The 25,354-nt window shown below is 41.0% G+C and overlaps 5 protein-coding genes across 5 annotated transcripts; 1 reads left to right on the top strand and 4 right to left on the bottom strand.

Annotated features, from left to right (window-relative positions):
• The first annotated feature begins 1,929 nt into the window (after window positions 1–1,929).
• LOC108050115 (paired box pox-meso protein) lies at window positions 1,930–22,826 on the top strand. Its single transcript, XM_017131614.2, is given in 3 exon segments — window positions 1,930–2,595; window positions 20,827–21,798; window positions 21,801–22,826. Coding segments are annotated over 3 exon segments (1,116 nt in total). The 5' UTR covers window positions 1,930–2,585; the 3' UTR covers window positions 21,935–22,826.
• LOC108050117 (classical arabinogalactan protein 7) lies at window positions 11,726–12,437 on the bottom strand. The gene is made up of 3 exons (XM_017131616.2): window positions 12,313–12,437; window positions 12,173–12,260; window positions 11,726–12,119 (listed from the first exon to the last, which is right to left on the bottom strand). The coding sequence occupies exons 1-3, from the start codon at window positions 12,412–12,414 to the stop codon at window positions 11,869–11,871; spliced, it is 441 nt and encodes a 146-aa protein (XP_016987105.1). The 5' UTR covers window positions 12,415–12,437; the 3' UTR covers window positions 11,726–11,868.
• On the bottom strand, window positions 14,192–15,498 carry LOC108050112 (odorant receptor 85a-like). The gene is made up of 3 exons (XM_017131612.2): window positions 14,738–15,498; window positions 14,320–14,677; window positions 14,192–14,266 (listed from the first exon to the last, which is right to left on the bottom strand). The coding sequence occupies exons 1-3, from the start codon at window positions 15,496–15,498 to the stop codon at window positions 14,192–14,194; spliced, it is 1,194 nt and encodes a 397-aa protein (XP_016987101.2).
• LOC108050113 (odorant receptor 85a-like) lies at window positions 16,828–18,134 on the bottom strand. Its single transcript, XM_017131613.2, is given in 3 exon segments — window positions 16,828–16,902; window positions 16,956–17,313; window positions 17,374–18,134. Coding segments are annotated over 3 exon segments (1,194 nt in total).
• LOC108038409 (high affinity copper uptake protein 1) lies at window positions 22,618–25,023 on the bottom strand. The gene is made up of 2 exons (XM_017115191.2): window positions 24,155–25,023; window positions 22,618–23,405 (listed from the first exon to the last, which is right to left on the bottom strand). The coding sequence occupies exons 1-2, from the start codon at window positions 24,224–24,226 to the stop codon at window positions 22,944–22,946; spliced, it is 534 nt and encodes a 177-aa protein (XP_016970680.2). The 5' UTR covers window positions 24,227–25,023; the 3' UTR covers window positions 22,618–22,943.
• Window positions 25,024–25,354: the final 331 nt, after the last annotated feature.

Here is a 25,354-nt window from a genome sequence, read left to right as displayed (position 1 = left end):
CTGGTCTAGTTGCCACGTCACTAAAACGGCAATAACTTTGAAAATAATTTGAGTTTTGAAAAATCCTTTTAGGGAGATATTTTTGAATATCCAAACTATCGAATTATGAAAAAAAAAATTGTTCGATTTTCTCAAATTTTTAGACTAGAAGACCCCGAACGAGTTTACTTAAGTATCAGAAAAGATTAGTCATAAATTCATAAAATCAAGAAATTAATTCGCTTTAAGCAAAGGAAATCTGCGAAATGGCGAACGTCAAACCAGAAATCGCAGGAAATTTAGCTGAGAAAGAGCGAAAATCAGAGAGTGACAGGGAGAGGGCCAATTGGATTCGCAACAAAAGGTATGAGCAGGTAAGCGTAAGCCAACTCAAGGAGGTGTGTCCAACGTGCCATTGTATGTGTGTGTGTGGGCCAAACTCAGAGATACTCACACATTCATAACTCAGAGAAGAGAGCGAGTGCAAGCACAATTATCTCGAAAGTAGCAAGTTTTACCCATTTTAATGAGGGAATGACAACCGAAATTGGCATCTATCATTAAATGACGATATTCGGGATTAGTGACAATCAGATGAAGACGGCATTTTCATATAATTAACTCTAACCAAGCACGACGCAACGCCTCAGTGAGAGTTGGCATCACGCATACGCCGCATTGGCCGCATCGGGAGGTGGATCTACGGGGTTAGCTGTCTGTGCCGCTTTATTAGCGATATGGCTTTCTTAATGAACCAAAAATAGATGCACGCGCACCCAGAATTCCCACAGCCCCGCCCCCTTTCCTTTCTTTCCCTTCCCTTCCCCTCCCTTCCCATTCGTTTCCTTTCCTTTCTATATTCCTTTTCCCTTTCCGCATGTGTGTGACACTAAGAAGTCATGACATCGCTCGCCCACCCTGCGTAACGCTACGGATACGCTTACTTGCTTCAGATTGGCCATTCAAGCATTCAGAAATTAACTCCGCCCGGTTGCGTGTGCTCACTCACTCGGTTCGAGTGTATTGGTATTGCAGCGCAGCTCTTTCGTGAGAGAGAGAGCGAACGAATACTAGTGCAAGGCCCGCACTCATGGTTACACCCACACATCCGCTCGCACACTGAAAGGGTATTCAGGAGCGGTAATATCATTATCCATGATATTAAAGAAAATGTTATCGGAAAAGTTAATTATTGGTTTTGACTGTAAAAGAAATTCTATTCCTGTTGTGCTTGGGGTCACTTTCTTTTAAAATCACTAGCAAAATATAACTAATACCATACTATACTATAATTGCACAACCTTTCTTAAGGTTGGTTTTTAAATCTCCTCTCAAAGTTCAATAGATAATCTTTGTCGTGAAAAACTTACCTAATTTTAAGTTGGAATTTGATGAAAATGAATTTTCTACATTTTTAATTTGAGCTTTAAAGGTTCAAATATATAACAACATTGCAAAACAAAGTGAAATAGCTCACCTGAAGCAATATAAAACGTTTATTCTTTTCTGTTTTAGCCAATAAGTTATTAAAGAATGTAGATGTAAAAAGCGGGAAAAAAGAAAAGTTATGTAAAAAAGTACATTTTGTTTTTGAATTAATTTATTCAACGTACTAAGACCCGATTTTTAAAACTTTTTAACTCCGCTCCTGGGCGACGAAAGACGTTCTTCATTTTTATTATTTGTCCGCGGACCACCAGCTCACGCACACCAGTGCACGAGCATCGCCATTAAAACCAACAAATACTGTCGATCGACCGCCCTCCCTCTCACGGATGTTTATGTGTAAGTAGGAGAGAGCGAGAGATCGCGGGATGCTGCGTCGACGCGGTGGCTTCCACTTGAACATGGGTGTGGATGTGGAGGTGGTTTTGGTTGTGTGCGTGGACGTGGATGATGGGCGATCGTGATCACGATCGGCAGAGCAGCGGGCAGCGTTAGTCGCAGCAGACACGGGTGACGAGCAGCAACGATCGTTTTTGGAGAGCGCGCCAGGGTTTCCCGATCCTAAACCGTTCCAAACCGATTCCAATCGATACGTTACGATACGACCCGATTCGCTAGAGAAGAAAAGCCAACGGATGATCAAAAGGCGCGCGCACGGATCAGTGAATGCGGTTAAATCGGTGCCAAATCCATCGATCTTACGGGAGGTCCCCCAGTCGAGTTAAACTAAACCGATATAATCCGAAATCCAAAAGCATAGCAAAACCCATTGTAGTGTCATTAAGCAGTGTGTGCAGTTCCCGCTTCCCCAATAAGGTGTGATAAGTGCGTGATAATTTTCGAGGCAACCTAGTCGAGTGCGATCGTTTTGGCCCGAAAATGTGCTAATCAGATCTCAGTCTTGGTTCACGGCATCGCAGCCCGACGCTGCTCCGCACAACTGGCGCCAATTTGTATACAAATTTCATGCCTTAATTGAAACTCACATTATAGCCAAGTGCGAAAAGTTAACGACTAGGCAACCGTCGACAATCCCCATCAATAATAAACCATCGCTGCGAATCCAACCGGAGAAAGTTTCACGGCGGAGTCGACAAAAGTAAACGGAGAAGGAGACAATTGCAATTCTGGAGTTCTTCAATCAACTGTCATCGGCCGAAATGGACCCAGGTAGGTGCAAATTGCTACCCTTCAAAATTCTAGGCCCCCCAAAACACTTTCCATTCAACTTAGATTGATTTATCGACATGCGTAAATAGCCGACGGCATTGGATAAGATTCAAAAATATTTCACGCTACAAAAGATTTAAATTGGTATTTTATATCCATTGAATAGTAATTAGTATACTAATTTCAAATTAGTATTATTTAAAGGAATACAACATTATTTATAAATTTAATTTAAATTTGTTGTGCCAATAATTTGTAACCTCGTTAGTTTTGAATTGGTGTCAAGTATAATTCTATTCAGTCAAAAGGTAATTTATGTTTAGAAGTTTACAAAAACGACTTAAGAGGGTTTTTGAACAAATTGTTTAAAGCAGGACGTCATACTATTCTATATGTCGTTTATAAAAATCTATTTTTCAATCAAAGATTAACAGTTTTCGGTCTCTTCCAAAGCTGATTATCATATAAATTTCAATATATTTTTTGGGGAAATAAAAACGAAACCGAATCAAGCAATCCATTTAGCTCTTTAAATTGATTATAGAGACAATTTTTGCCTGTGCACTCAAATCCGCACCTCAAGTGTTTTGCCAACAAAGCACTCTCATCCGATCCTCCAAGCAAGTCCTGATGGATCCCGATCCCCTTAGGTAAACACAGTCGATCGATGGATGGCCCGACTTCTTTTTTTGGGCCGGGCCAAGAGGCAGGTGTTTGCTTTTGATTTTCGTTTCAAAAGGCTGCCGTCGCTTTGCGCATGATTGACAGCCTCGCGGTAGCCGCGGCACTTGTTTGGCTTTCGATGATGTCGCCGGCATCCGTACGCGATCCCAAAACCCAAAACCGAAAACCCCAATCCGATCCCAACCCCAGGCCCAAACTCCGGACCCATGCCTCCTAATTTAACTAATGACCGTTGTAATGTTTGTGCCTTTTGTCGTGCGGTCTTCACTTTTGGCTCCAAGTGTCCGTGTCTCTGTTTGTCCATGTGCTTTGGGCCAAAAACAAAAGCCGAGTGCAAGACATTGCCTTATGGCCGAAAACTACATACACAAGAGTGTAAAGATTTGCCCTGTTGTCGGGAGTTGGATCTATTGACAAACATCTGCGCAATTGAATAATTTGGCATGCGTCGATTTACTTTTAAACATTTCCAATTGGTTGGATCATCTTTCGAAATAATTGGCTAATGGTTTCGGATTGCGCTTTCTATGGGTGACATATTTGCCTTTTTGGTTTAACAAGTTTATGACAGAAGCAGGCTTACAAAAATAATGGATTTTGTGATTTCAAAATATATATTTTTTTAATCACAATATAAAGTTAGAAGTAGCTAAATATTTGGATAGGTAAAAGATAAGATATTTTATTTTTGTTTAATTTGAATCAGTAAAATATAAAAATAAAAGGACGAGGTTTTTTTATTTTATGATATCAAGATGAAACCTATTAATTAATCTGCCTCACATATGCGCCCAATAGTTTCAAGCATTTATTTGTTTGTGGTGAACTTCCAAATTGCAAAGTATCAAAAGGGTTTCACTTAAAGGATATATGTTTTTTCCACTTGGCCTGGCAGGAAAGAGGGAAGAAGTCGGCTAGGAGGTCCCGCACTTTGGTCCATTAATGACTTGCTTTCGATGTTTTGACATTCTGTTTGTACGCCGGCATTGTTTGCACGGCCGCAGACGTCGGAAAAGATATAGACGCCGAGAGGTCCATGGTTGGCAGACCCATACCCAGACTCTGGACCAGAGATGCAGAAATGCGTGACTAACGGCCACCGGTAGCCATCTACTTCGGTAGCTAAACATGAAAAGCCCACCAGACGCGGGCCGCAAGTGCAAGATGTTAAAATCACGGAAAGGGGCTGTAAAACAAAAGGCGCAGACGATGGCCACGAAAGGCAGGCAAACACTTGAGATCCGAGGAGGAAAACGTCGCGTCAATGTGTACACGCCTTAATGGAAGAGTCTATATAGTGTGTATTTGGTAGGTGGCCAGGAGTAGGGTGCGGTGGATGGCCGGGGGACTGGGGGAGTGATCATAAAGCCCGACCTGCAGCTTCCTCCCGTTGATACCGACGATTGCAGGCCGGGTTTGGGAAAACGCTTCACTGCCACGGCTTGATTGTGTGGCGTCGTTTCCCCTGACTTCTTTAATTAAATCACATCCCCATCCGCTGATGCGGAACTTTCATCAAGCCCATTTGCAGTAATTTCGGGTATTACAAAACTTCTGAGAGCTTTTAAAAAAACCAAAAAACGATTTCATTTATAAAGTTTCACAAAGAATTTATCATAATTATTCCATAAAAAATTTTTAAAAAGGTTTCCATCTTTTAAAAAATTGAGTAAGCTGTTTATTAAATAGGATAAAAGTATTAATAAATTGATATCCTACTGATAAATATAAAAACACTTTGAGGCAAGAGGTTAAGATCACATTTGTGGATCGGTTGAAATTTCCTCCCTATCTTCCTTTGGATATCTCCCCACGGATCCAACCTCTGACATCTGACAAGTGTACTTCATGTTGTTGAGGATAAACTCAGCTCATTACCATGAGTTTAATGAGTTTCTAATCGTTAGGGGGCACGTGTTCACTCCGGGATAATGAATGCAGTCGCATCAATAAGCGGACTTCTAACATCTGGTTGTAACCCCTAACCCCTTGATGGCCTGTGTCAAGTCCCTTGGGTGCGATGGCGACCCGCAACCGGAACTGCTGCACAGGAATTCCGACTCCATTTCCCAGTCTTGGAGCTATAGAGCCAGTGCTGCTAGTTTGGCTATTTTTCAACCAGTTCTTATATAAACTAAGAAAAGATTCTTTAAGTTTGCAAATATTTCGTGGCATTGAAAAGTCAACTTGAGCGTTAACTAAAAAAAGTAGAACTTACTTATCTCTGTTAAACAAACTCCAACACAAAGAATTATAAATATTTTAGCTTACAATTTTTAAGCATCCCGTAAGTTGAATTTATTTTTTTTAAGTGAAAAAAGGTACACAAATCCTCATGATTTTTGGTTATTTTTTCATAGCAACCGCCTTAGCTACTTTCTGTAATCCCCAGAGGGCAGCACCGCCTAGGATTCGGGAGTGGGCGAGCTGGGGAACACATGGTTAGATTTATATGCATGTTGCGGCTGTCAGCGACGGGCGTTGCACATTGCTCGAGTGCCGGCGAACCCGAACTGCGGCGGAGTTGTCGGTTCTAGTACATTGCCAATGATTGGTCGGATGCGTTGGATCTCTGGATCTCCACATTGGGTCTGTGGGACGGGATCGGAACTCTGGCCATGGGTTTCGCATCGACATCGAGCACATTTCGGCTACGCACTGCGCATTGTGCGCATTCCTGGTACGCGTAATTGAAGTCGCCGCGGCATATCTTCTTTGGTTTTCGGCTGGGTCGCACCCCTTTCGAGTTTACCCGACATCGGAGCTAGAGCCGTCATATTTCCTAGCCCATACTATCCCATTGGCCCCCATCTCCCAAGGGGGCGGGATAAAGGAGCGAGTGCGTCGCTATCTTGGCGGTGGCTGCCGTGATTTACGGACTCATTAATTTCTGTTGACAGACAATGCTGTTGACGCCGCAGGAATCTATTTAGCTTTATGTACTTTTGATTCCCACTTGCTGGGGCGCCTATTTTATGGGCTTCATTTATAATTCGAAGCACTTGATCTTAAATCGAACATGTACAACAGCATATGTAAATTTTGGCAGATTTGATAGCTAAGAGAAATTAAATAAGAAGCTGTTTAAAAAGCTTAATATAATTCAGAAATGAATTACATTTAACAGCAGTTCTTTAAATTATGTTATGTAAAAGAAAGTAATTCAAATCAACGTAAAAAGAATCGAGATTACGGGTAGAATCGATCGAAGCTAGGAAAACAGAAAGCGATTCCAGTCCTGACTCTTTTCATTGATAACACTCGGATTTGAACTCTGCAGATTAAGAAGGAAAATGGCATTGCCAGCAGATCAAAGTGACAGACGGAGAGTGGCTTCCTCTTTCTCTTGGCCGGCGACTCGAGTCTGTGAAATTTACTGATAAATAAATGCGATTGTGCGGCAAATTGTGCAACGCTCCGAATGCAAAATTGTCGACAAGCTCTTGTAGTTAGTATAGAAAAGAAAAAAAACATCGATGTGAAAACTAAACTATTTATAAGTCGAGGAAGACCGCAACAATGTGCATGTGGGCAACTAACTAAATATTCACAATGTGAGCAGTGGAAAAGGGGCGTACCACATGGCGTATACGCGACGCGCTGGCTGAGCCTCAGCTCAAGTCAACTGAGTTGTTAAATTAATTTTTTCTGCATGCCGAATGCATATAAATTTTGATAAGATGCAAGAAAATAAACATATGAAGGCATCTCCCCACCGCGACGGCGCTCCGTCAATCAACCTGAAGACCCCAGTTCCGAAGGAGAAGGAACCGCTTGCCAAGACCCAAAGATTTATGGGGACAACACGCAGTCGAAAATGCATTCGCACATATTGTATAGTTATGAGATGGGAAATCCAATTTGCCATGCACTTTTATACCCTTCCAATAAGTAAAGTTCTTTTGAATTTGAATGATCATTTTCGGAAATTACATCCACATTTTAATAATATATAAGATTCGATTTTTGCAGGAAATGTATTATATTTTTTCATATTTGGACTTCCCATTTGTGAAATTTTCACATAAATCTGTTAGTTCCGGAAATATTTATTAGGCCATTCAAAAAATCAAAATAAGATAGTATCAAACTTAATAATAGTCGAATATTCCCCCATTAAAGTGTATTTAATCGTCAGACTTAATATATATTGGCTTTTTGGGGATGTCTTTTTGATGTGATTCTGCCTGCTGATCAAAACAAACACCAAACCAGAAGCCCCAAAATATATTGCCCTCAATATCAAAAACATCATTTCATGCCAAATTTATATCCAATTCGGGCCCAACGAACTAAAAATAAATGTGTATCCAAATTGGCAGCCATTTTGGTATTTTGATATTTATTTTATTTGTTTGCAGTTAATGTTGTGAATATTCAGACAATTACTCAAAGTTTCTTGCGATTTAATACAATTTAGTGGACCATTTTCGTAGAACGCATCGCTTCGTGTGAAAACGTGTTAATTGACGGCCCGCTTATTAATTAAAATGAAATTTGAATGGCATTTTTATTTTCTCAAATAAAAGTCTCATAGGCGTGATAAGTATTATTGTCATCGTCGGAGCTCGCTAAAATTTCGCCTACGCAATCAAATACAAAGTAATAAATAATACAATGTATTTTTATGATCACATAAACAAAATGTCTTATCAGTTTGAAATGTTTGAATTTGTTAAATTCAATTAGGCAGAAAATAAGTTCATTGCCTCTCGACATTTGACATCGAAAATGTTCTCAGCGTTCATGTTTTTGAAATAATCGCCAAGTCAATTGGATGCCTTGTTGGAGTTGATTCAAAGTATTTTTTTATTGCAATATTAGTTGCAACTTATCGACGAGACAAGACAAATAGGAAGAGGAGGCATTCTCGATTATCGCATCGGTATATATTTTTCCAAGCTGATAAGATAAGTATAAATAAAGTATATATATTCATGTGACTGTAGTGAAATAATTCCTTACATGGAGTTTACAATAAAACGTATCATTAAGAAAGAAGACCCATCTGTAATAATATAAATAACGAAATTTCTTTTTTCAAAATTAATTCTGTTCTTGAAGCCATTAATCAGAAATACAACTTTTTAATTAAAATACCATTGCTGTAAGTTTTAAAATTGTTTTTGATATACCAGAAGCTATACTGTACATACTCATACATGCTGACGTTTTTCCGACCCCTCCGTCCATTTTGTTTAGCGAAATATTATTTTTAATTAGTTCTAGTTAGTTAACGTTCGTTAATTGCTCCTGTAATTGGATTTACGCGCATCAGTGGCTTTCGTGAATACTTTAATGATATTTTAATAAATTATAAAAAACTTAAGCTGCAATATGTGGAACTTTAATTGCCGGCGGCAAAACTTTGACGAAAGGGCAAGTGTTGAAAAATTTCCAAGAACAAGAGCCAGAAATAAAAAAGAAACTCTCACAAACAGAAGCACATTAAAGCCGACATTTCTTTCTGGATTGCGTTTGTAATTTGCTGATCGTTGGCGGAGTTCCAGTTGCAACAGTGGTCGCCATTGTATTCGGCAATTTCCCAGAATTTATGAATTATAATTTTGCCATATAGACAATTTTAATTGAGCTTTTTATGGCATGTTGAAAGCCGGGGAAAGGCACCAAAAACGGGAGCTGCACGGAGAACAAGAAGATCAGAGATTATATAGTTTTGCTGTAAATTTAATAATTTCTCTTGTGTTTATTTCTTAAAATACAATTAAATAAAATAGTTCTGGGGATAAAAAGTATTATATTAGAATGTAATTTGAATTTAATTTTATAATACTGTCTTTTATACAAGAATCCATAACGGATTGAAACCCATTTCCTTTTTTTTCTCTGTGTGGATTTCGGGATCTCGAGCCAAGCGTGACCAACTAAGTAAAAGTTTACGATTTCAAAGCAAACACAGCCATTTGTAAGCCATTTGTCCCGAAACACACAGATACAGGAGCGTCGGCTACCGAATCCGTTTTCAATTTCCGCCAGGGGTTGCGAAAGGACCTCGAGTCCGGAGACGAAAATCCATGGGCAAATATTTACCGATCAGGCAAATGCAGTCTCCTCCGTCTCCATTTCGTTTCAGAGTTTACGATTTTTTAAGCTGTTTGCCCGACCTCTTCACAATTCCATAGCTGTTTGCCTTTCATTAACAGAAGCTGCTCAGATCGGACCGGATCGGATCGAATGAGGCCCCGATTTCAGTTTGTTTGCCTTGATTAAGTCGCTGACTAGCGGAAAGTCGGAGTGCCAATGGGGGTGCCAGGAAGGATCCTTATTAGAGCTAAAGTAGCCCAGTCAACTTGATCGGCCGCAGCAGGCGTAACTTAAAATTAAATAAACAAAATACGCCTCTTAGCGTTCGAAGGTTCTCCCGGAGGCAAACAAACAAGCCAAACAAACTCGAAACGCGACGGCGACCTGGGTAGCACCTAACACACTGCTCCTCTGATCGTGACCGACACAACCCGTACCCATGCACCCCGTGTAGGAATACCCACCTCCACCTCCACTTCCACTTCCACACCGGTGGCATGTTTGCACCTTTAATAAGACCAACAATCAGTGCCGACGCATCGCCATCGCCCAAGTAGCCGTGCAGAGGGTCAACGAAATGTTGCACTTGTGATCCCTCGAAAAAGGGGATTGAAGCTCTGACCAAATTGGATTGGAACTGAAGTCACACTGGGAAAAATTGCTTAGCACGTTTCAATGAGAAAAAAAATATCTACATTTCATAGGTTTTGTGTTTCTTTGAAACCTTTTTAATGATATGATCCGTTGTCCATACAATCAATTCATTCGCTACAGTTAAACTTTATAAATGGAATAAAAATAGGTTTGACTTATAGAATCTAATTTACCTTTATTTATACTTCATATTTCCAATAAAACTAGAACTTTGACTTAGTTCGACAGAATCTATTTTTTGGTTATTTTAGGTAATGTTTAATTTATTAAGGAACACAAATTGGTCAAATAAATCACTTTGTGATGGGTCGAAAAATTGCTATAAATTCCATACACAAAAATCTTAAAAGCCTAGTTAAAAATATAATAGTAATATAAAATAATAAACAATATTAATTTCTGTCAGTCAAACTAAGTATTTAATGTTTCCTTCCTCGATATGGCTCATAACTGTCGCGTTCAACATCCATCATTGATCGAATTTCCTTTGGACACTGGGCACGTTGCAAAACGTTTGCTCTTGACTCATCCCATAAGTCAGATCGAAGGAATTACGTGACTAATTTGCATGTGGCGGGAAGCATTTAATTATGGCCGGATGTCGATTGGCTGCCATAAATCACAAGTGAAAAACTTACTCACTGCTTTGAAGATGACTGCTGAGTCGAATCCACATTGCGGAGAATATTCCTCCAATCAGGCAGCAAACCGATAGTTGATTCAATTAATTTTCCAATTTCTCGGTTAGGCGGAGGATCGATTCTTATCTTATAACATAACTCACATATCATAATTAAACCACAAGTGCTCAACTTTGGCTGCCATTAATCTTTGGTAATTGCCCAAAATTGATGTCATGCGTATTTGAAAAGCCATTAAAACGACGCAGCTATCTTCAATAGATCCGAACAAGAAAATAACATCCAGCAATGATCTTTGTCAGCGACAACTAGAAAGTATTTGTTGAGACAAATTTATGGACGCTTAGCGCAAAAGTCAAGCACTCGAAGATAATGTTCTCGAAGGGACCAACAAATTGCAGCCATCATTGAGCATTCTTTAAATGTTTTCCTCGCCGTACGCAGAAATTCGAAAAAAAAGAAGAACCAAAAAGAACAATCAGATTTATATTTAGACTTTGGGTTGCTATGTGAAAAAGTAGTATTTTATAAGGTAATATCTTGGATACAGGAAATGCTTTAGAATATATATTAAAATATATTTCGGTTTCTTATTTATTTGGATTAAATTTAAAATAAAAGGGTCATCCCAGCAATGTGACTTTCTGAAATATGTGGAGGAAAAAACTCCTTTCTATACTCGTTGTACCCATATCAACCCCACTTGAGGAAGCGTATTTGTTGATTCCATGATCTTTGACTCCACTTCTTGCCTTCCTGGCTGCCGCTGGATATTGTGGCCCCTCTCTGTTTGTAACTCAATTCGTAAATAATTAACGATCACGAGATTACAAATGTCAAACAGAATGTCGAGCAGGGAATGACACCCTCCCTGTCGAGGGGGAACCACAGTGGCTCCTTTCGCCGCCACAAATGTTCAAAGACGGAGCACACAAAAAACCACCGACTTGGTCCCGGGATAAATGTCAGCAATCCCTATCCCAATCTCCAGTCTCCAGCCACCAGACTCAATGCGTGTGGGTCTGTGGCGAGTGCCAGCCGATCTGTTGTGACTTATGTCAAGACAATTGCGTTACAACATTTCGAAAATCCAAAGTGCCACTGAATTGCAACCGCACAGATTTACGGCCCATTCGCCAGTTTTATTCTAGGTGGGTTGTTAGCCAAAAGTCAAAATTATCGTATACCAAATCCCATTTAAAAGCTAAGGTTTTATATGTAGGAGGATTTTAAATATCAGTGTGGTTCCCTAACCACCAGAAGCAGCTGTTGGAGTGGGTGTTGATTCCCCTGGTGCTGTAGTTACTGCAGGAGCTACTGATGTGGCAGGTGCGGAAGTGGCAGGTGCCGAAGTGGCAGGTGCCGAAGTGGCAGGAGGATCAGTAGCTACTGGTACCGGAGCTGCTGGAGTTGTTCCTCCTGCCGGTGGAGCTGCAGTGCCTCCATCCGCCGTAGCATTTGGAGCAGATTGAACTACAACCGTACAGTTGCGACAAACCACTAAAAAGAAGAGATAATGTAGACACCCGAAAAGAAAAGTCCCTCCGACTCACAGTAACTTTCATTATCGGCTTCATAATCACTACTGTCTTCATAGATAATATCCTCCAGGAGGGACCACCAGTCTGAGGAATCACGCTTCTAAGAAGGATAGTATAAAGCATTAGGTACCTTATAGCTTTACTCGATTTACCGTCTTAACAGCAGATTCATCCAAGGACCTAGCCTGAATATTCAAACAATTTAACAGCAGGCAACAGCTCAGTGCGACTAATATATTTCTTCTCGGCGACATCTCAACTCTGACTGACCAGAATGACAGAGAAACCCGCTTATATAGAACCTACAACTCAATATTTTGTAATATTTTCTGACATTTATTGCACTGGGTAATGGGAATTTTTAAGAGGGGGTTTAGACACGTACATGAAATTTAAAAAAACTTGAGGCAGAATCTATCTTATTGATTTTGGTAACGGATTACAATTGAAATGTACTAATGATAGCTCCATTATAGTGCAGTAAACCTTACTCATAAACTATTAGTTTCATGAGGTCTTTTATAAAGGTGTCTTGAAGTAGAAGTAAAAAAAATAATGAATGACTATGCATCAATCCAATATTGCCCCGATTTCAAAATAAATTGTTGCATACTTTTAGACACCCTAATAAGTGATTTTAAAACCATAGTTTTTTCTGAGGCACCCCTCTTCATCGATGTCAAGATTCAGGTGATAATAGTTTTGACGATTTATTTCAATATTTCAATTTTCTCAAAAATCCTGGTTTAACCAAAACCATTTTAACTTATTTCCAAACAGTATCGCCTAGTCGAACTCCGATCATATCCGTGCAATGCTCCCATCTATTGCGATCACCTTTTGAAGTCGGGAGATACCCATGTCGATTCCGCCTATTTCGAACAGTTTTCCATATTTATGCAGCTGCACGTTCGCCTTTTGTCTGGGGGCCCAATACAAACGACCCCGAGTGCAAGTGCTGGCAATGATCGAACTGCAATTGACAAGTGCGCAAATCCATAACCATAAACTATGTACACGAAATTCGACACTGGCAGGGATCATTAGCTGGGGATCGGTGGGTGTGGACGTGGATGTGGATGGGATGGAATGGGATTGGATTGGATTGGATGGGTGGTGATGACGATGATGTCGGGCAACAAGTGGGATGGTAATCCGATATGTAAATAGCGGGAAAACGAGCTTGTAAGTCGCGAATTGCCCTCCTGAATGGAACACCATCGGGGTCGATATACTCCGTCTCCATGATGACTATCGTTCCTTTGTCCGGTTCCTTCCTGATTTCTTGAGATTGCCAGCACGAGTAACCCGGGAGCTCTATTGTGGTTTTTATGGCGCTGCACTCTCCGCATCAGTACGTGTTGCAATTGGAGTTGCTGTTGTGGAACACGATTCGAAATTAGAAGACGGCGCAGATGTGCAGCAATGCCTCCAACTGCCCAACTGCCCAACTGGCCATAATTGTAATGGGCCGAACGGCAGTTCCAGACGGAGCGAGAGGTCCAGTGGCAGGTGAAAAGAATGGGGACTCCAGATACGGGTTTCCCATTTACCAACTACCAACGGCTAGCTATAGTAGTAAAACATGAGTTCTTTTTTTGTTTCCTAGAGAAGTAACGCTTACAATGGTACAAAGTGTATTACCAATCTCTCAAGTTGAGTACGCTTTGCTATCTGTTTTGGTAAGCAAAGTTAACATTTTTATGATTCTACAATTCAGATTGTTACATACCTATACCAGAATATTTATTTAATATTAATTAAAATTGTTTTTCAATGTGGTTTACCAGATAATAATTATTAGCCTGTGGTGTCTTTGAATTCCCGATACTAATTTTTCAATCACAAACCAAATCAGCCCAATAAAATACAATATACGCAAGTGTGCTGAAGAACTACTTCTACATTTGTTTCAAATCTGAATATAGTAGTGTTTTATACTCGTTGCTCTGTGCCAAAAGTGCAAAATAACGCTTGTGCTAGGTAACAACAACTATTTTTAATAATTTCAGGTTGATTATGTTGGTCCGTCTACTCTCTTTTTAATTTTTCTACCAAGTCCATCTCATTCACAATGGTTACCACGGAGAAAGCGAACTTGGCCATCTGAAATTTTGTGTCTTCTAATAAAGAAATATTTACTGGATGTAATTTCTTACCTTGAGGTTTGTATTTAGGCAAATTGGAAAAATTCCGCCCGCGGTGAATGTAATCGACTGCTGGACATTGTGAATAAAGTACACCAGCACGGTTCTATATCGACGTTCTGCGCCGATCCATTCGGAATGAAACAATGTGTTGGTTAGAGAGTCACAGTCGCTGATCACTTGCTCGCACAAAAAACAAAAGGGAAAGGTTTGAAAAAGTACGCCGAAGAAATAGAATCCAGAGACAAAACGTTCAATTGCGGTAGTAAAAAACTGCATAGAGACCGCAGCAAAACCCAGAATAAGACCCACAGATAGTAACTGAATGAACATCGTGGCAGAGATCATCGGACGCATCGAGTTGCCAAATCTATATAAACAGGAAGATATAATGTATAACTTGTATTATATTTTCCCTAGCTTTCCTTACTCGACAATCAGTTTGTGATCCTTGACACAGTCCACCAGCTCCGCATAATTCTGATCCTCGCTTTTATCCGGATCGCGTCGAAGATTCTTAACTCGCTGAGCCAACAGTTCAAGGTGTGTTCGCAATGTGAACACATAAACTATCGGATAGACGTCTAAAAGAATGTTTGACAAAATAAGACCACTTAAGGCGGTCGTTTCAATTGCAGTGGTTAAATAGAAATGTTCCTCTGGGTCAACCAGTGGATTATACACATAGAAAGGAGTCTTTCCAATAATTAGAGCTCCGATTACGGCAAGCGTTAAGTAGCCAAAGTACACGCAATAGTAGATAATGACGATTATGTTGCACAATGCAACAGATCGATGGACCTGCATTTTCTCCTGCATCTTGGTGCATCGATTATCCATTAGATCCATGATCTCCAAAGCCCTGAAAAATCGCCTTCGCATGAGCAGCACTGTAATGCCCTTCATCATGGCGGCATTCATGTTGACCGGAGTCTGAACGTAGGTGAACAGGTCGGAGGTCGTGAAGCTACTCATCTTCTTGATTCCGGTCATTGTCAGTCCGTAGGGCAAATAGACAAAAGTGATCAGCGTGGTTGTGAAAGACCAAATGTAATAGAGCCACCAATATGGCCTCGTTCTTGGCGGCAGTCTCCATCCCATTTGATCCATGCCCATATGTAAGTGGACCACCGAATCGCGGGAGCAAAATAAATTTCCAGGGGTTGGCCCTCGGATGTACTTGAAAATCATTTCCGATTTTGAACTTTTAAAGGTTAGTTTGCACTTCAACTTGGTTCTTCGACGACTGAAGACAGTTTTTGATTGAGGTGTATTTATATGAGTTCTTTAATTGCCCAATTGCGAGTATACTATTCAAAAACATTGGGTTATGTTATTAGCGAATGACTTAATTGTGGGAAAGGCTCAATTATTTTGCAGGAAAATTGCCGACTTGTTTTTTAGGGGCGTGTCCGCAAATGGAAATATCTCACATAATTAATTGCTTGAACAGGCTGTTGACATTTTAACTCTTTCACAAGTTTTTTTGCTTATGGTTTTTTATACCCTTGCAGAGGGTATTATAATTTTGGTCAAAAGTGTGCAACGCATTGAAGGAGACATCTCCGACACTATAAAGTATATATATTCTTGATCAGGATCACCTCCTGAGTTGATATAAGCATGTCCGTCTGTCCGTCTGTCCGTCTGTCTGTCCGTCTGTCTGTCCGTCTGTCTGTCCGTCTGTCTGTCCGTCTGTCTGTTTCTACGCGAACTAGTCTCTCATTTTTAAAGATATCGAATTGAAACTTTGCACACATCCTTCTTTCCTTTGCACGCAGTATATAAGTCGGAACGGCCGGGATCGGCCGACTATATCCTATAGCTGCCATATAACTGAACGATCGGAAATGCCATAAGTTTGGTATTTGTAAAGTTAGGAAGTTGAGATTTTCTATGGGTTTTATATTTGGCCAATCAATCTGACTTACCAAATTTCATAAGGATCGGCCGACTATATCCTATAGCTGCCATATAACTGAACGATCGGAAATACCATAACTTTGGTGGTTGTAAGGTTAGGAAGTTTGGATTTTCTATGGATTTAATTTTTGACCAATCAATCCGACATACCAAATTTCATAAGGATCGGCCGACTATATTCTATAGCTGCCATATAACTGAACGAGTGGAAATGCCATAACTTTGGTTTTTTAAAGTTAGGAAGTTGGGATTTTTATGAGTGTTAAGAATGCATCATATGAATAAGTTTGGAGAATATAATTTACAGAATATTCTGCAAGGGTATTTCAACTTCGGCTCCGCACGAAGTTAGCTTTCCTTTCTTGTTGTAAAAGGGGTTTGATATTTTCCAATTAAGACCGAAAGTGATCAGCTAAGTTTTTCAGCTTAGTGCATCAATTGGGTCCCAACAAGGAAAACTACTTCTTACTCCCAAAAGTTTTTTGGCACTACTTCTGCCTTTATTTGAAATTTGAATTTGTGCCAAAAGTGCAACAAAAGGGTTCTGCTAGGTTACTACCTTTGGTAGTTTTACGTTGATTCATGCTATTGACCGTACTACTCCCTGTTTAATTTCTCTACTAAGTCCATCTGCTTCACGATGGTTACCACGGAGAAAGCGAACTTGGCCATCTGAAATTTTGTGTCTCTCAATACTGAATTATTTACTTGATGTAACTTCTTACCTTTAGGTTTGTATTTAGGCTAATTGGAAATAGTCCGCCCGCGGTGAATGTAATCGACTGCTGGACGTTGTGGATGAAGTACAGCCTCGTGGTTTTATACCGACGTTCTGCCCCGATCCATTCAGAATGAAACAATGTGTTGGTTAGGGATTCACAGTCGCCGTTCAATTGCTCACACACAAAACAAAAGGGAAATGTTTGAAAAAGTATGGCAAAGGCATAGAATGCAGAGACAATACGTTCCATTGCGGTATTAAAAAACTGCAGAGAAACTGCTGCCAAACCTAAAAGAAGGCCCACAGATAGCAACTGAATGAACATGGTGGCAGAGATCATCGGACGAATCGAGTTGCCAAATCTATATAAACAGATAGATATAATGTACAACTTGTATTATATTTCCCCTTGCTTTCCTTACTCGACAATCATCTTGTGATCCTTGACGCAGTCCAACAGCTCCGCATAATTCTGATCCTCGTTGTTATCCGGATCGCGTCGAAGATTCTTAACTCGCTGATCCAAAAGTCCAAGGTGTGTTCGCAATGTGAACACATAAACTATCGGATAGACGTCTAAAACAAGGTTTGACAAAATAAGACCACTTAAGGCGATCGTTTCAATTAGAGTGGTTAAATAAAAATGTTCCTCTGGGTCAACCAGGGGATTATACAGATAGAATGGACTCTTTCCAATAAGTAAAGCTCCGATAACGGCAAGCGTTAAGTAGCTAAAGTATACGCAATAGTAGATAATGACGATTATGTTGCACAATGCAACAGATCGATGGACCTGCATTTTCTCTTGCATCTTGGTGCATCGATTATCCATTTGATCCAGAATCTCCAAAGCCCTGGAAAATCGTTTCCGCATAAGCAGTACTGCAATTCCCTTCATCATGGCGGCATTCGCGTTGACCGGAGTCTGAACGTAGGTGAACAGGTCGGAGGTCGTGAAGCTACTCATCTTCTTGATTCCGGTCATTGTCAGTCCGTACGGCAAATAGACAAAGGTGATCAGCGTGGTCGTCAAGGACCAAATGTAATAAAGCCACCAGAATGGCTTCGTTCTTGGTGGCAACCTCCATCCCATTTGATCCATGCCAACATGTAAGTGGACAAGCGAATCACGGGATCAAAATAAATTTCCAGGGGTTGGCCCTCGGATGTACTTGAAAATCATTTCCGATTTTTAACTTTTAAAGGTTAGTTTGCACTTCCCCTTTGTTCCTCGACAACTGAAGACAATTTTTGATTGAGATGTATTTATATGAGTTCTTAATTGCCCAATTGCGAGTTTACTATTCAAAAACATTGGGTTATGTTATTAGCGAATGACTTAATTGTGGGAAAGGCTCAATTAAATTGCAGGAAAATTGCCGACTTGTTTTTAGGGGCGTGTCCGCAAATAGAAATATCTCACATGCTTTGAATTATTAATTGCTTGAACAGGCTGTTGACATTTTCACTCTTTCACAAGTTTTTTTGCTTATGGTTTTTTTTCAAAAAAGGTTGATATTTTCTAATTAAGACCGAAAGTGATCAGCTAAGTTTTTCAGCTTAGTGCATCGCTTAGGTCCTAACAAGGAAAACTACTTATTCCTCCCAAAAGTTTTTTAACACTACTTCTGCCTTTATTTGAAGTTTGAATCTGTGCCAGAAGTGCAACAAAAGTGATGTGCTAGGTTAGTGTTACGTTGATTCATGCAATTGTCCGTACTACTCCCTTTTTAATTTCTCTACCAAGTCCATCTCCTTCACGATAGTTACCACGGAGAAAGCGAACTTAGCCATCTGAAATTTTGTGTCTCTCAATACTGAATTATTTACTTGATGTAATTTCTTACCTTTAGGTTTGTATTTAGGCCAATAGGAAACAGTCCGCCCGCGGAGAATGTAATCGACTGCTGGACATTGTGTATGAAGTACAGCATCGTGGTTTTATACCGACGTTCTGCCCCGATCCATTCAGAATGAAACAATGTGTTGGTTACAGTCGCTGTTCAATTCCTCGCACAAAAACAAAATGGAAATGTTTGACATAGAACGGCGAAGAAATAGAATCCAGAGACAAGACGTTCTATCGTCAGTACCAGTGGATTATAAACATAGAATGGAGACTTTCCAATGACCAAAGACACAATTACGGCAAAGGATAAGTAGCCAAAATATATGAGATGGTAGAAAATGACGATACGATTACACACTGCAGCAGATCGATGGACTTAAGTTTTCTCTTCCATTTTGGTGCAACGAGTATCCATTAGATCTATTATCTCCAAAGCCCTGACAAATCGTTCACGCATAAATTAAAAAAAAATTTTTTTTTAATATTTTTTATTTTTGTAGTGTTATTGAATTACTCGAGGTCATACTTTGGTTATATTTTAATTTCTTCTATAACACAACGATTTATTCCAGTTAACCAACGTATGACCTCGAGTAACTCAATAACACTACAATTATTGTTTACAAGGTCGATACAAAACCAACATTTTTTATTGTCAATTTTTTTGATTTTCGTATGGGAGCTTTAGATGTCCGATTTTAATTTAATAATAGTATTTAAATATTATTGAATTCAAAGAACACACGGACGGACAGCCGGACCAAAAATGTATGCTTTGTAGGGTCGGAAATGTCTCCTTCACTGCCTTGCAAACTTTTGACTGATATTATAATACCCTCTGCAAGGGTATACAAATCATTGGGCTATGTTATTAGCGAATGCGGAATAGTTTTGCAGCAAAATTGCCGACCGATTTCTGAGGTCAGCGGTCTGCAAATGGAAATGACTCCAACGCTTGGAATAATTGATTGTTTAAACAGGTTGTGGTATCATGCCCCTTTCCCAGGGATTTTTAATTGCTTTCTTTATTGGTTTTGGATTTGGTATGCATTCAAAATAAAAATAATCTTTAATCTTAAACACAATCTCCAAACGAATAAGAATAGAATGGACTGATGTGCACCTATCCTTAGGTGGATTTCTATGCGCCAAGGGGAAATCTTTGCGTCACCGCTCAAAGTGCATTTCCGCACGTACTGGGCATTCAAAATGTGTTTTTCCAGTCACAATCTGCGGTAAGAAGCTCGGGGCACCCACATCCGCAGTTCTGAGAAGCAAATGGTAGCGATTTTCAGCAGAACAAACGGACGCACCCCGACCCACCGATCTTGGGCTCCCACTCGCCGATCCTCCGCTCCTGCTCCTCCAGAGCCCCTTCCTGGCCACTCGGCTCACTCATTTGCCACCGAAACTAATTAGACGCAAATGTGCTTTTGTTCGGTTCCCATTCCCATTCCCATTCCCATTCCCTTTCCCAATCCCATTTCCATTCGCATTTCCATTCCCAGGCAACGCTCTTTGTTTGTACTCTGGATTGGAAATCGGGAATGATACTGTTTGTGACTTATCTTAGGGTACTGCGTTTTTTTCATCCATTTTATTGGAATTATAAGAAACACCTCTAACTCCATAATGTCTACCTAAACATATGTAAATATTAGTTCCCTTAAAAAATAAAATATGTTTCTTATAACCCTTTGCAAAACTTAAAAACTGTTGAAAAATATTCCATGATGAAATTTTATTTATTACATTATAACTAACAAACTACCTCTATACCCTCTCCGATACTTTTTCCAAGAAATATAATAGAATATACAACTTCCTTAATCAATATACATAAGTACAAAATATATAGTATAAATTAGAAATTGTTCCTGCTTTGTTGTTCTATACGACGTAGATTCTTTTAAAGAGTTTAAGTTTCTACTAAAGAGTACTTCAAAGTCGGTGCTACTTGTTTCCCCTCTTGCTTGTTGTTATTACCACTTTGGCTAATTCCGAACCCGTTTCTTTCCCGCTTCAGAGTCGCAGTGTCCGCAGTATGGCGAGGTGAACCAGCTGGGCGGCGTCTTCGTCAACGGCCGTCCGCTGCCGAATGCGACCAGGATGCGGATCGTGGAGCTGGCTCGTCTGGGAATCCGACCCTGCGACATATCCCGCCAGCTGCGAGTGAGCCACGGCTGCGTGTCGAAGATCCTGGCCAGGTACCACGAGACGGGCTCCATACTGCCCGGCGCCATTGGTGGGTCCAAGCCGCGCGTGACCACACCCAAGGTGGTCAACTACATCAGGGAGCTGAAGCAGCGGGATCCGGGCATATTCGCCTGGGAGATCCGCGACCGCCTGCTCAGCGAGGGAATCTGCGATAAGACGAATGTGCCCAGTGTGAGCTCCATCTCGAGGATCCTGCGCAACAAGCTGGGCAGTCTGGGCGGCCACCAGCACACGCCGGGAGCGGTGATGGGCAGTGGGAGCAGCAGTGGCGGCGGCAGTGTGTCCAGCAATGGTGGCCCCAACAATGCCGCCAACAACAATGTGAATCTGGGAAATCTGGCAAATGCCGGCGGTGGACCGCACCACCCGCACCACCATCATCATCACCAGACGGCGGTGGCGGCGGCGGCCAGTGCCCACCACGTCCACGCCCACGCCCATGCCCACGCCCACCTGTACAACTCGATCTACCAGCCGTACAGTGCCGCGGCGGCCTACAGCATGAAGGCCGTGTCCTGCGGCAGTCCTTCGCCACCGCAGGGAGGTGGTGGCCAGGGATCCGGGCCCCATCCCCACCAGCTGAGGAGTGTGGCCGCGGCCGCTGCCCACTGGCCCTCCTCCCACTCGGTGAGCGACATCCTGGCCCACCACCAGGCGGTGGCGCTGCGGGCCAGTTGCCAGGTGGGCGTCGGTGTGGGTGGCATGGGCGGCATGGGCGGGATGGGCAGCACGGTGTCCCCGCTGCCGATGACCCCCTCACCCGTGGCGGGTGCGGCCGGGGGCAGCCCCTGCTCGACTGCGAGGGCGGGGCCGGGCAGCAGTCGCCGTACAACTACTACATGTACTTCCAGAACGGCGGCATGCACCACCACCATCACCACGGCGGGATGATGGCCGCCGGAGCCACGGGATTATGAGGGGCTGGTCGATCATCAGCGGGTTGGTTTGCGGGCTTAGCTACTTTCGATCGCGGTTGTTCAGTCTAGGTTACTCTAGTCTAAGCGCTAGTTAGGGCATGGTCATCATATCATGGCACTCATTTATCACTCGAATAAATTAAATAGTAGTAAAAAGAAAATAAGCACACAACATGTTCCGCTTAGTTATCATTTTCCTGGAAATTCTTTTCGACCAAGAAGCTTGCAAATATTGGAATGTGACTAGACAAATGTAAATAGATAAAACGTTGTGAAAAATGTCTAAAAGATTATTTACACAAGCTCAAGGTTTGTTTGCTTACACAGAACAAAATTGTTATAACAAATTGCTTATAAATTCTTTAACACTTACTTAAGGAATTTAAATGAAAAGGTTTTAAGTGAATACAAAATACAGAATACGGTTTTCCAAATAGGAAAGCCAACTAAATTTTTTATAAATAAATATCAGTTTCTAAAATACACTATTACAGCCTATTAAATATTACAAATGGGTGTTATGTGATAAGTGATTGCCATGTTCTATGCCATCTACATGTGAGTTGAGGGCTGTCAGGACTGAGACCTGGCATTGTCCCCATTTCCTTACGAATTTCATGCAATCCTGGAGATTTAACTTTGCGTTCTTTGTTTTTTTTTGAGTTGGAGTTGAAAATATCACGTTAGTTTAAAGTAAATCCTTTATTGCAAAATGGAAAGTATTGAGTGGTAGGCTAATCGATTTAGCTGCATACGTGTTGTATAGGTTCTTGTTCTCATCACTACTATTTGTACAATATGCTCATTAAGTAAACTAGTTGACTAATTTATGCTACGATTACATCAATTACAATTAAACCAAGTGTAACTATCGAATAAAATTGTATTTTTAGACAATCTGTGTAATTACTTGGGGACGGGACTGTTCGATGTGTGGGCCAAAACTGATAAGGGCTTCAGTTCTTAGCAACTGATGGATATGCATAACAACAGGTGGGATATCCTTCACCTAAGGACAGCACTCGCTCTCGTCGGGATTCTTTTTGTTCCACCCGAAGACAAAGTAACCCAGGCCCAAGCCCAAGATCACGGCCAGGCACAGCCAGTAGCTGAAGGTCATGAAGATCAGCATGAGCAGGTAGGAGATGACGATCTGCAGTAGGTTCAGCAGGGACTGGAAGATGTGCGACGAGGCGAACAGCCGTTGCCAGTAGGTCTGTTCCCTTGGTTCCGACAGAGGAGTTTCCGAGCAGCATCCTCCGGCCGGAACCTCGTTCTTCCTGCGCTGCTCCGCCGCCAGTCGTTCGCTCTCCTTCCGGGCTTCCTGGCGGGCCAGTTGCTGGCGCAGGAACTTGAGGGCCTCGTACAGGAAGGACACCAGGAAGATGGCCAGGGCCGAAAGGACGAACTCCGTCACCGTGGATGCCACCCAGCCGCGCCACAAAATCCGTTCGCAGTGGCCAGCATGGAACTGTAAATAATATATGTAAGGGGTTTATTAAAATATATAAATATATAAAATATATATTTTAATTAGGTGGTTAGGTGCTTTGAAGAGTAGTTTGGAGTCAAAATTGTATGTGTAAATTCGGTGGTTACCTAAAACCACAATTAAATTTCGGAACTCCATAAATTAATTGGAACACTGCTAATTATGTAGTTAATGAAATCACTTTAGAGTAGCCTTATTTAAATATTGAAATGCATCCAAATTTATAAAGAAAGCTTGAATTTGGATTGGGATTTTTGATTTAGAATAGATATGCCTTCAGGTAAATCCTAAAAACACCCTTGCACGTGAAAGAACAGAAGTTTATTAGTTCAAAAATGTTCACTACTTGATCTTTACATAAAAGTACATTGAATGTTGCTTGAAAAAAAGTACTTTTGGCTATCTAACGTTTAAGGTATTCATATATTTCCCCCTAAATTGGACACAACACCCTGTATAAGCATATTCAATTTGTATTTGTTGAGAGCGACTAATAAAGAGCCAGAGAGCAAATACATCATTCCGTCGCTTGTCACATAAATATACATACTAGGGAGTGACTAGCCAGAGAATTAAGATTCCATGTCGGTCGAGGTATTTGCTCTGCGGCTGAATCTCATTTAGCCGAACTGGATGAGTGACTTAAAAAATTACAGCGTTTAGCGTATAGGTACGCTATTTAATAGTAATAATTTTAAACCGTAGCGGTTGTGTAACGCGGTACTTACCACCATGATCATGGGGCAGGATTTCTCCGTGCTGGTAGTATCATCCGAGCCGTGGTCGTGATCGTGATCCATCTCGGGTTGTTTATTGAAACAGACTGTGTTAAACAAAAGACCTGGAAAATCCGACTGCTGATCGGGGAAGCACAGTGATAACAAGTAGACCTGCTTTGGTGCTGAGAGCAGAGCGTTGACTGTTTGAAACCCACTGCTCGCGAGTGGTTTTTTAAAGAAAAGCGACCCTAATCCCGCCGACGCGGCGATAGGCGAGTGTGCTTATCTTTGAGAAATGGGAAAGGTGCGTTATCAACCAGTAGCGCCGATACCAACGATTGTGGCCCACAATTATTTAAAGTCAACCCAGATATAGCCATGTAAGTCAACATAGATGCATTTAAATCGTAGTAAAATAAAGCAAAACAAACGATATCTTATTATCTATTGCCCATATCTATCTGTGATTTATATCTCAGGAGATAAAACCGTTCCTTGATCTCTGATCTTCCCATAGGTTTGCAATTTTATTTATTGACTAATGCCAAAGGTTCAACAATCGTTTTGAGTGCAGAATTTATATATATGTTTAACTTCCCCCTGAAATTGTTGCTGTAATACGAGGTGTCGAAACTTTTCCATTCTTCCATTCTTTTTTTTTCCTCGAGTACGGTTTTATGGTACTAGCCGTGTTCTTTCATACATATGTAGGTACATAGCCGCCGGAGCGATAGCAACCGCCGGGCGGAGGTCTGCCGGAGGTCTGCCTTAGTCCACTTGGCTTTCCTAGAGTGCTATTTCTAACTGGCCTATTTCTAACTGGGCCCAAATGCCGCTGAAATTGATGGCCGTGCGCAAATCTTCTGCGGCCGTGTGCAAAATTTACGGACATTCCTGCGCCGTGTGCCAATTTCGAAAATTGGTAACGGGCGCAAAACATTAACGATATTGCAGAGGGGTAAGTGGTTGGGTTATTAGTTGACTGTCAAAGCTTTTCGTTAAATCCATTTGGCGTAGAAACTGTGTGACTTGCAATTATGTTTACGTCTTCGCAATTGGTAAAATGCCACCATGAAATGGGAAACTATTTTACAAATTATATTTAATATCAATACATTTTTAGTTAATTTTTGTTTAAACGTTTTTCCCTTAATTTATTCAACATTAAATTGATTGGTCCCATAAATGAGGGCTAATAATCAAAGAGGT

This window comes from Drosophila rhopaloa, unplaced genomic scaffold, assembly GCF_018152115.1.
Source record: "Drosophila rhopaloa isolate 14029-0021.01 unplaced genomic scaffold, ASM1815211v1 contig_167, whole genome shotgun sequence".
Lineage (NCBI taxonomy): Eukaryota > Metazoa > Arthropoda > Insecta > Diptera > Drosophilidae > Drosophila > Drosophila rhopaloa.
Note: the sequence above shows the minus strand (reverse complement) of the source record. Positions and strands in the feature narration are given on the sequence as shown.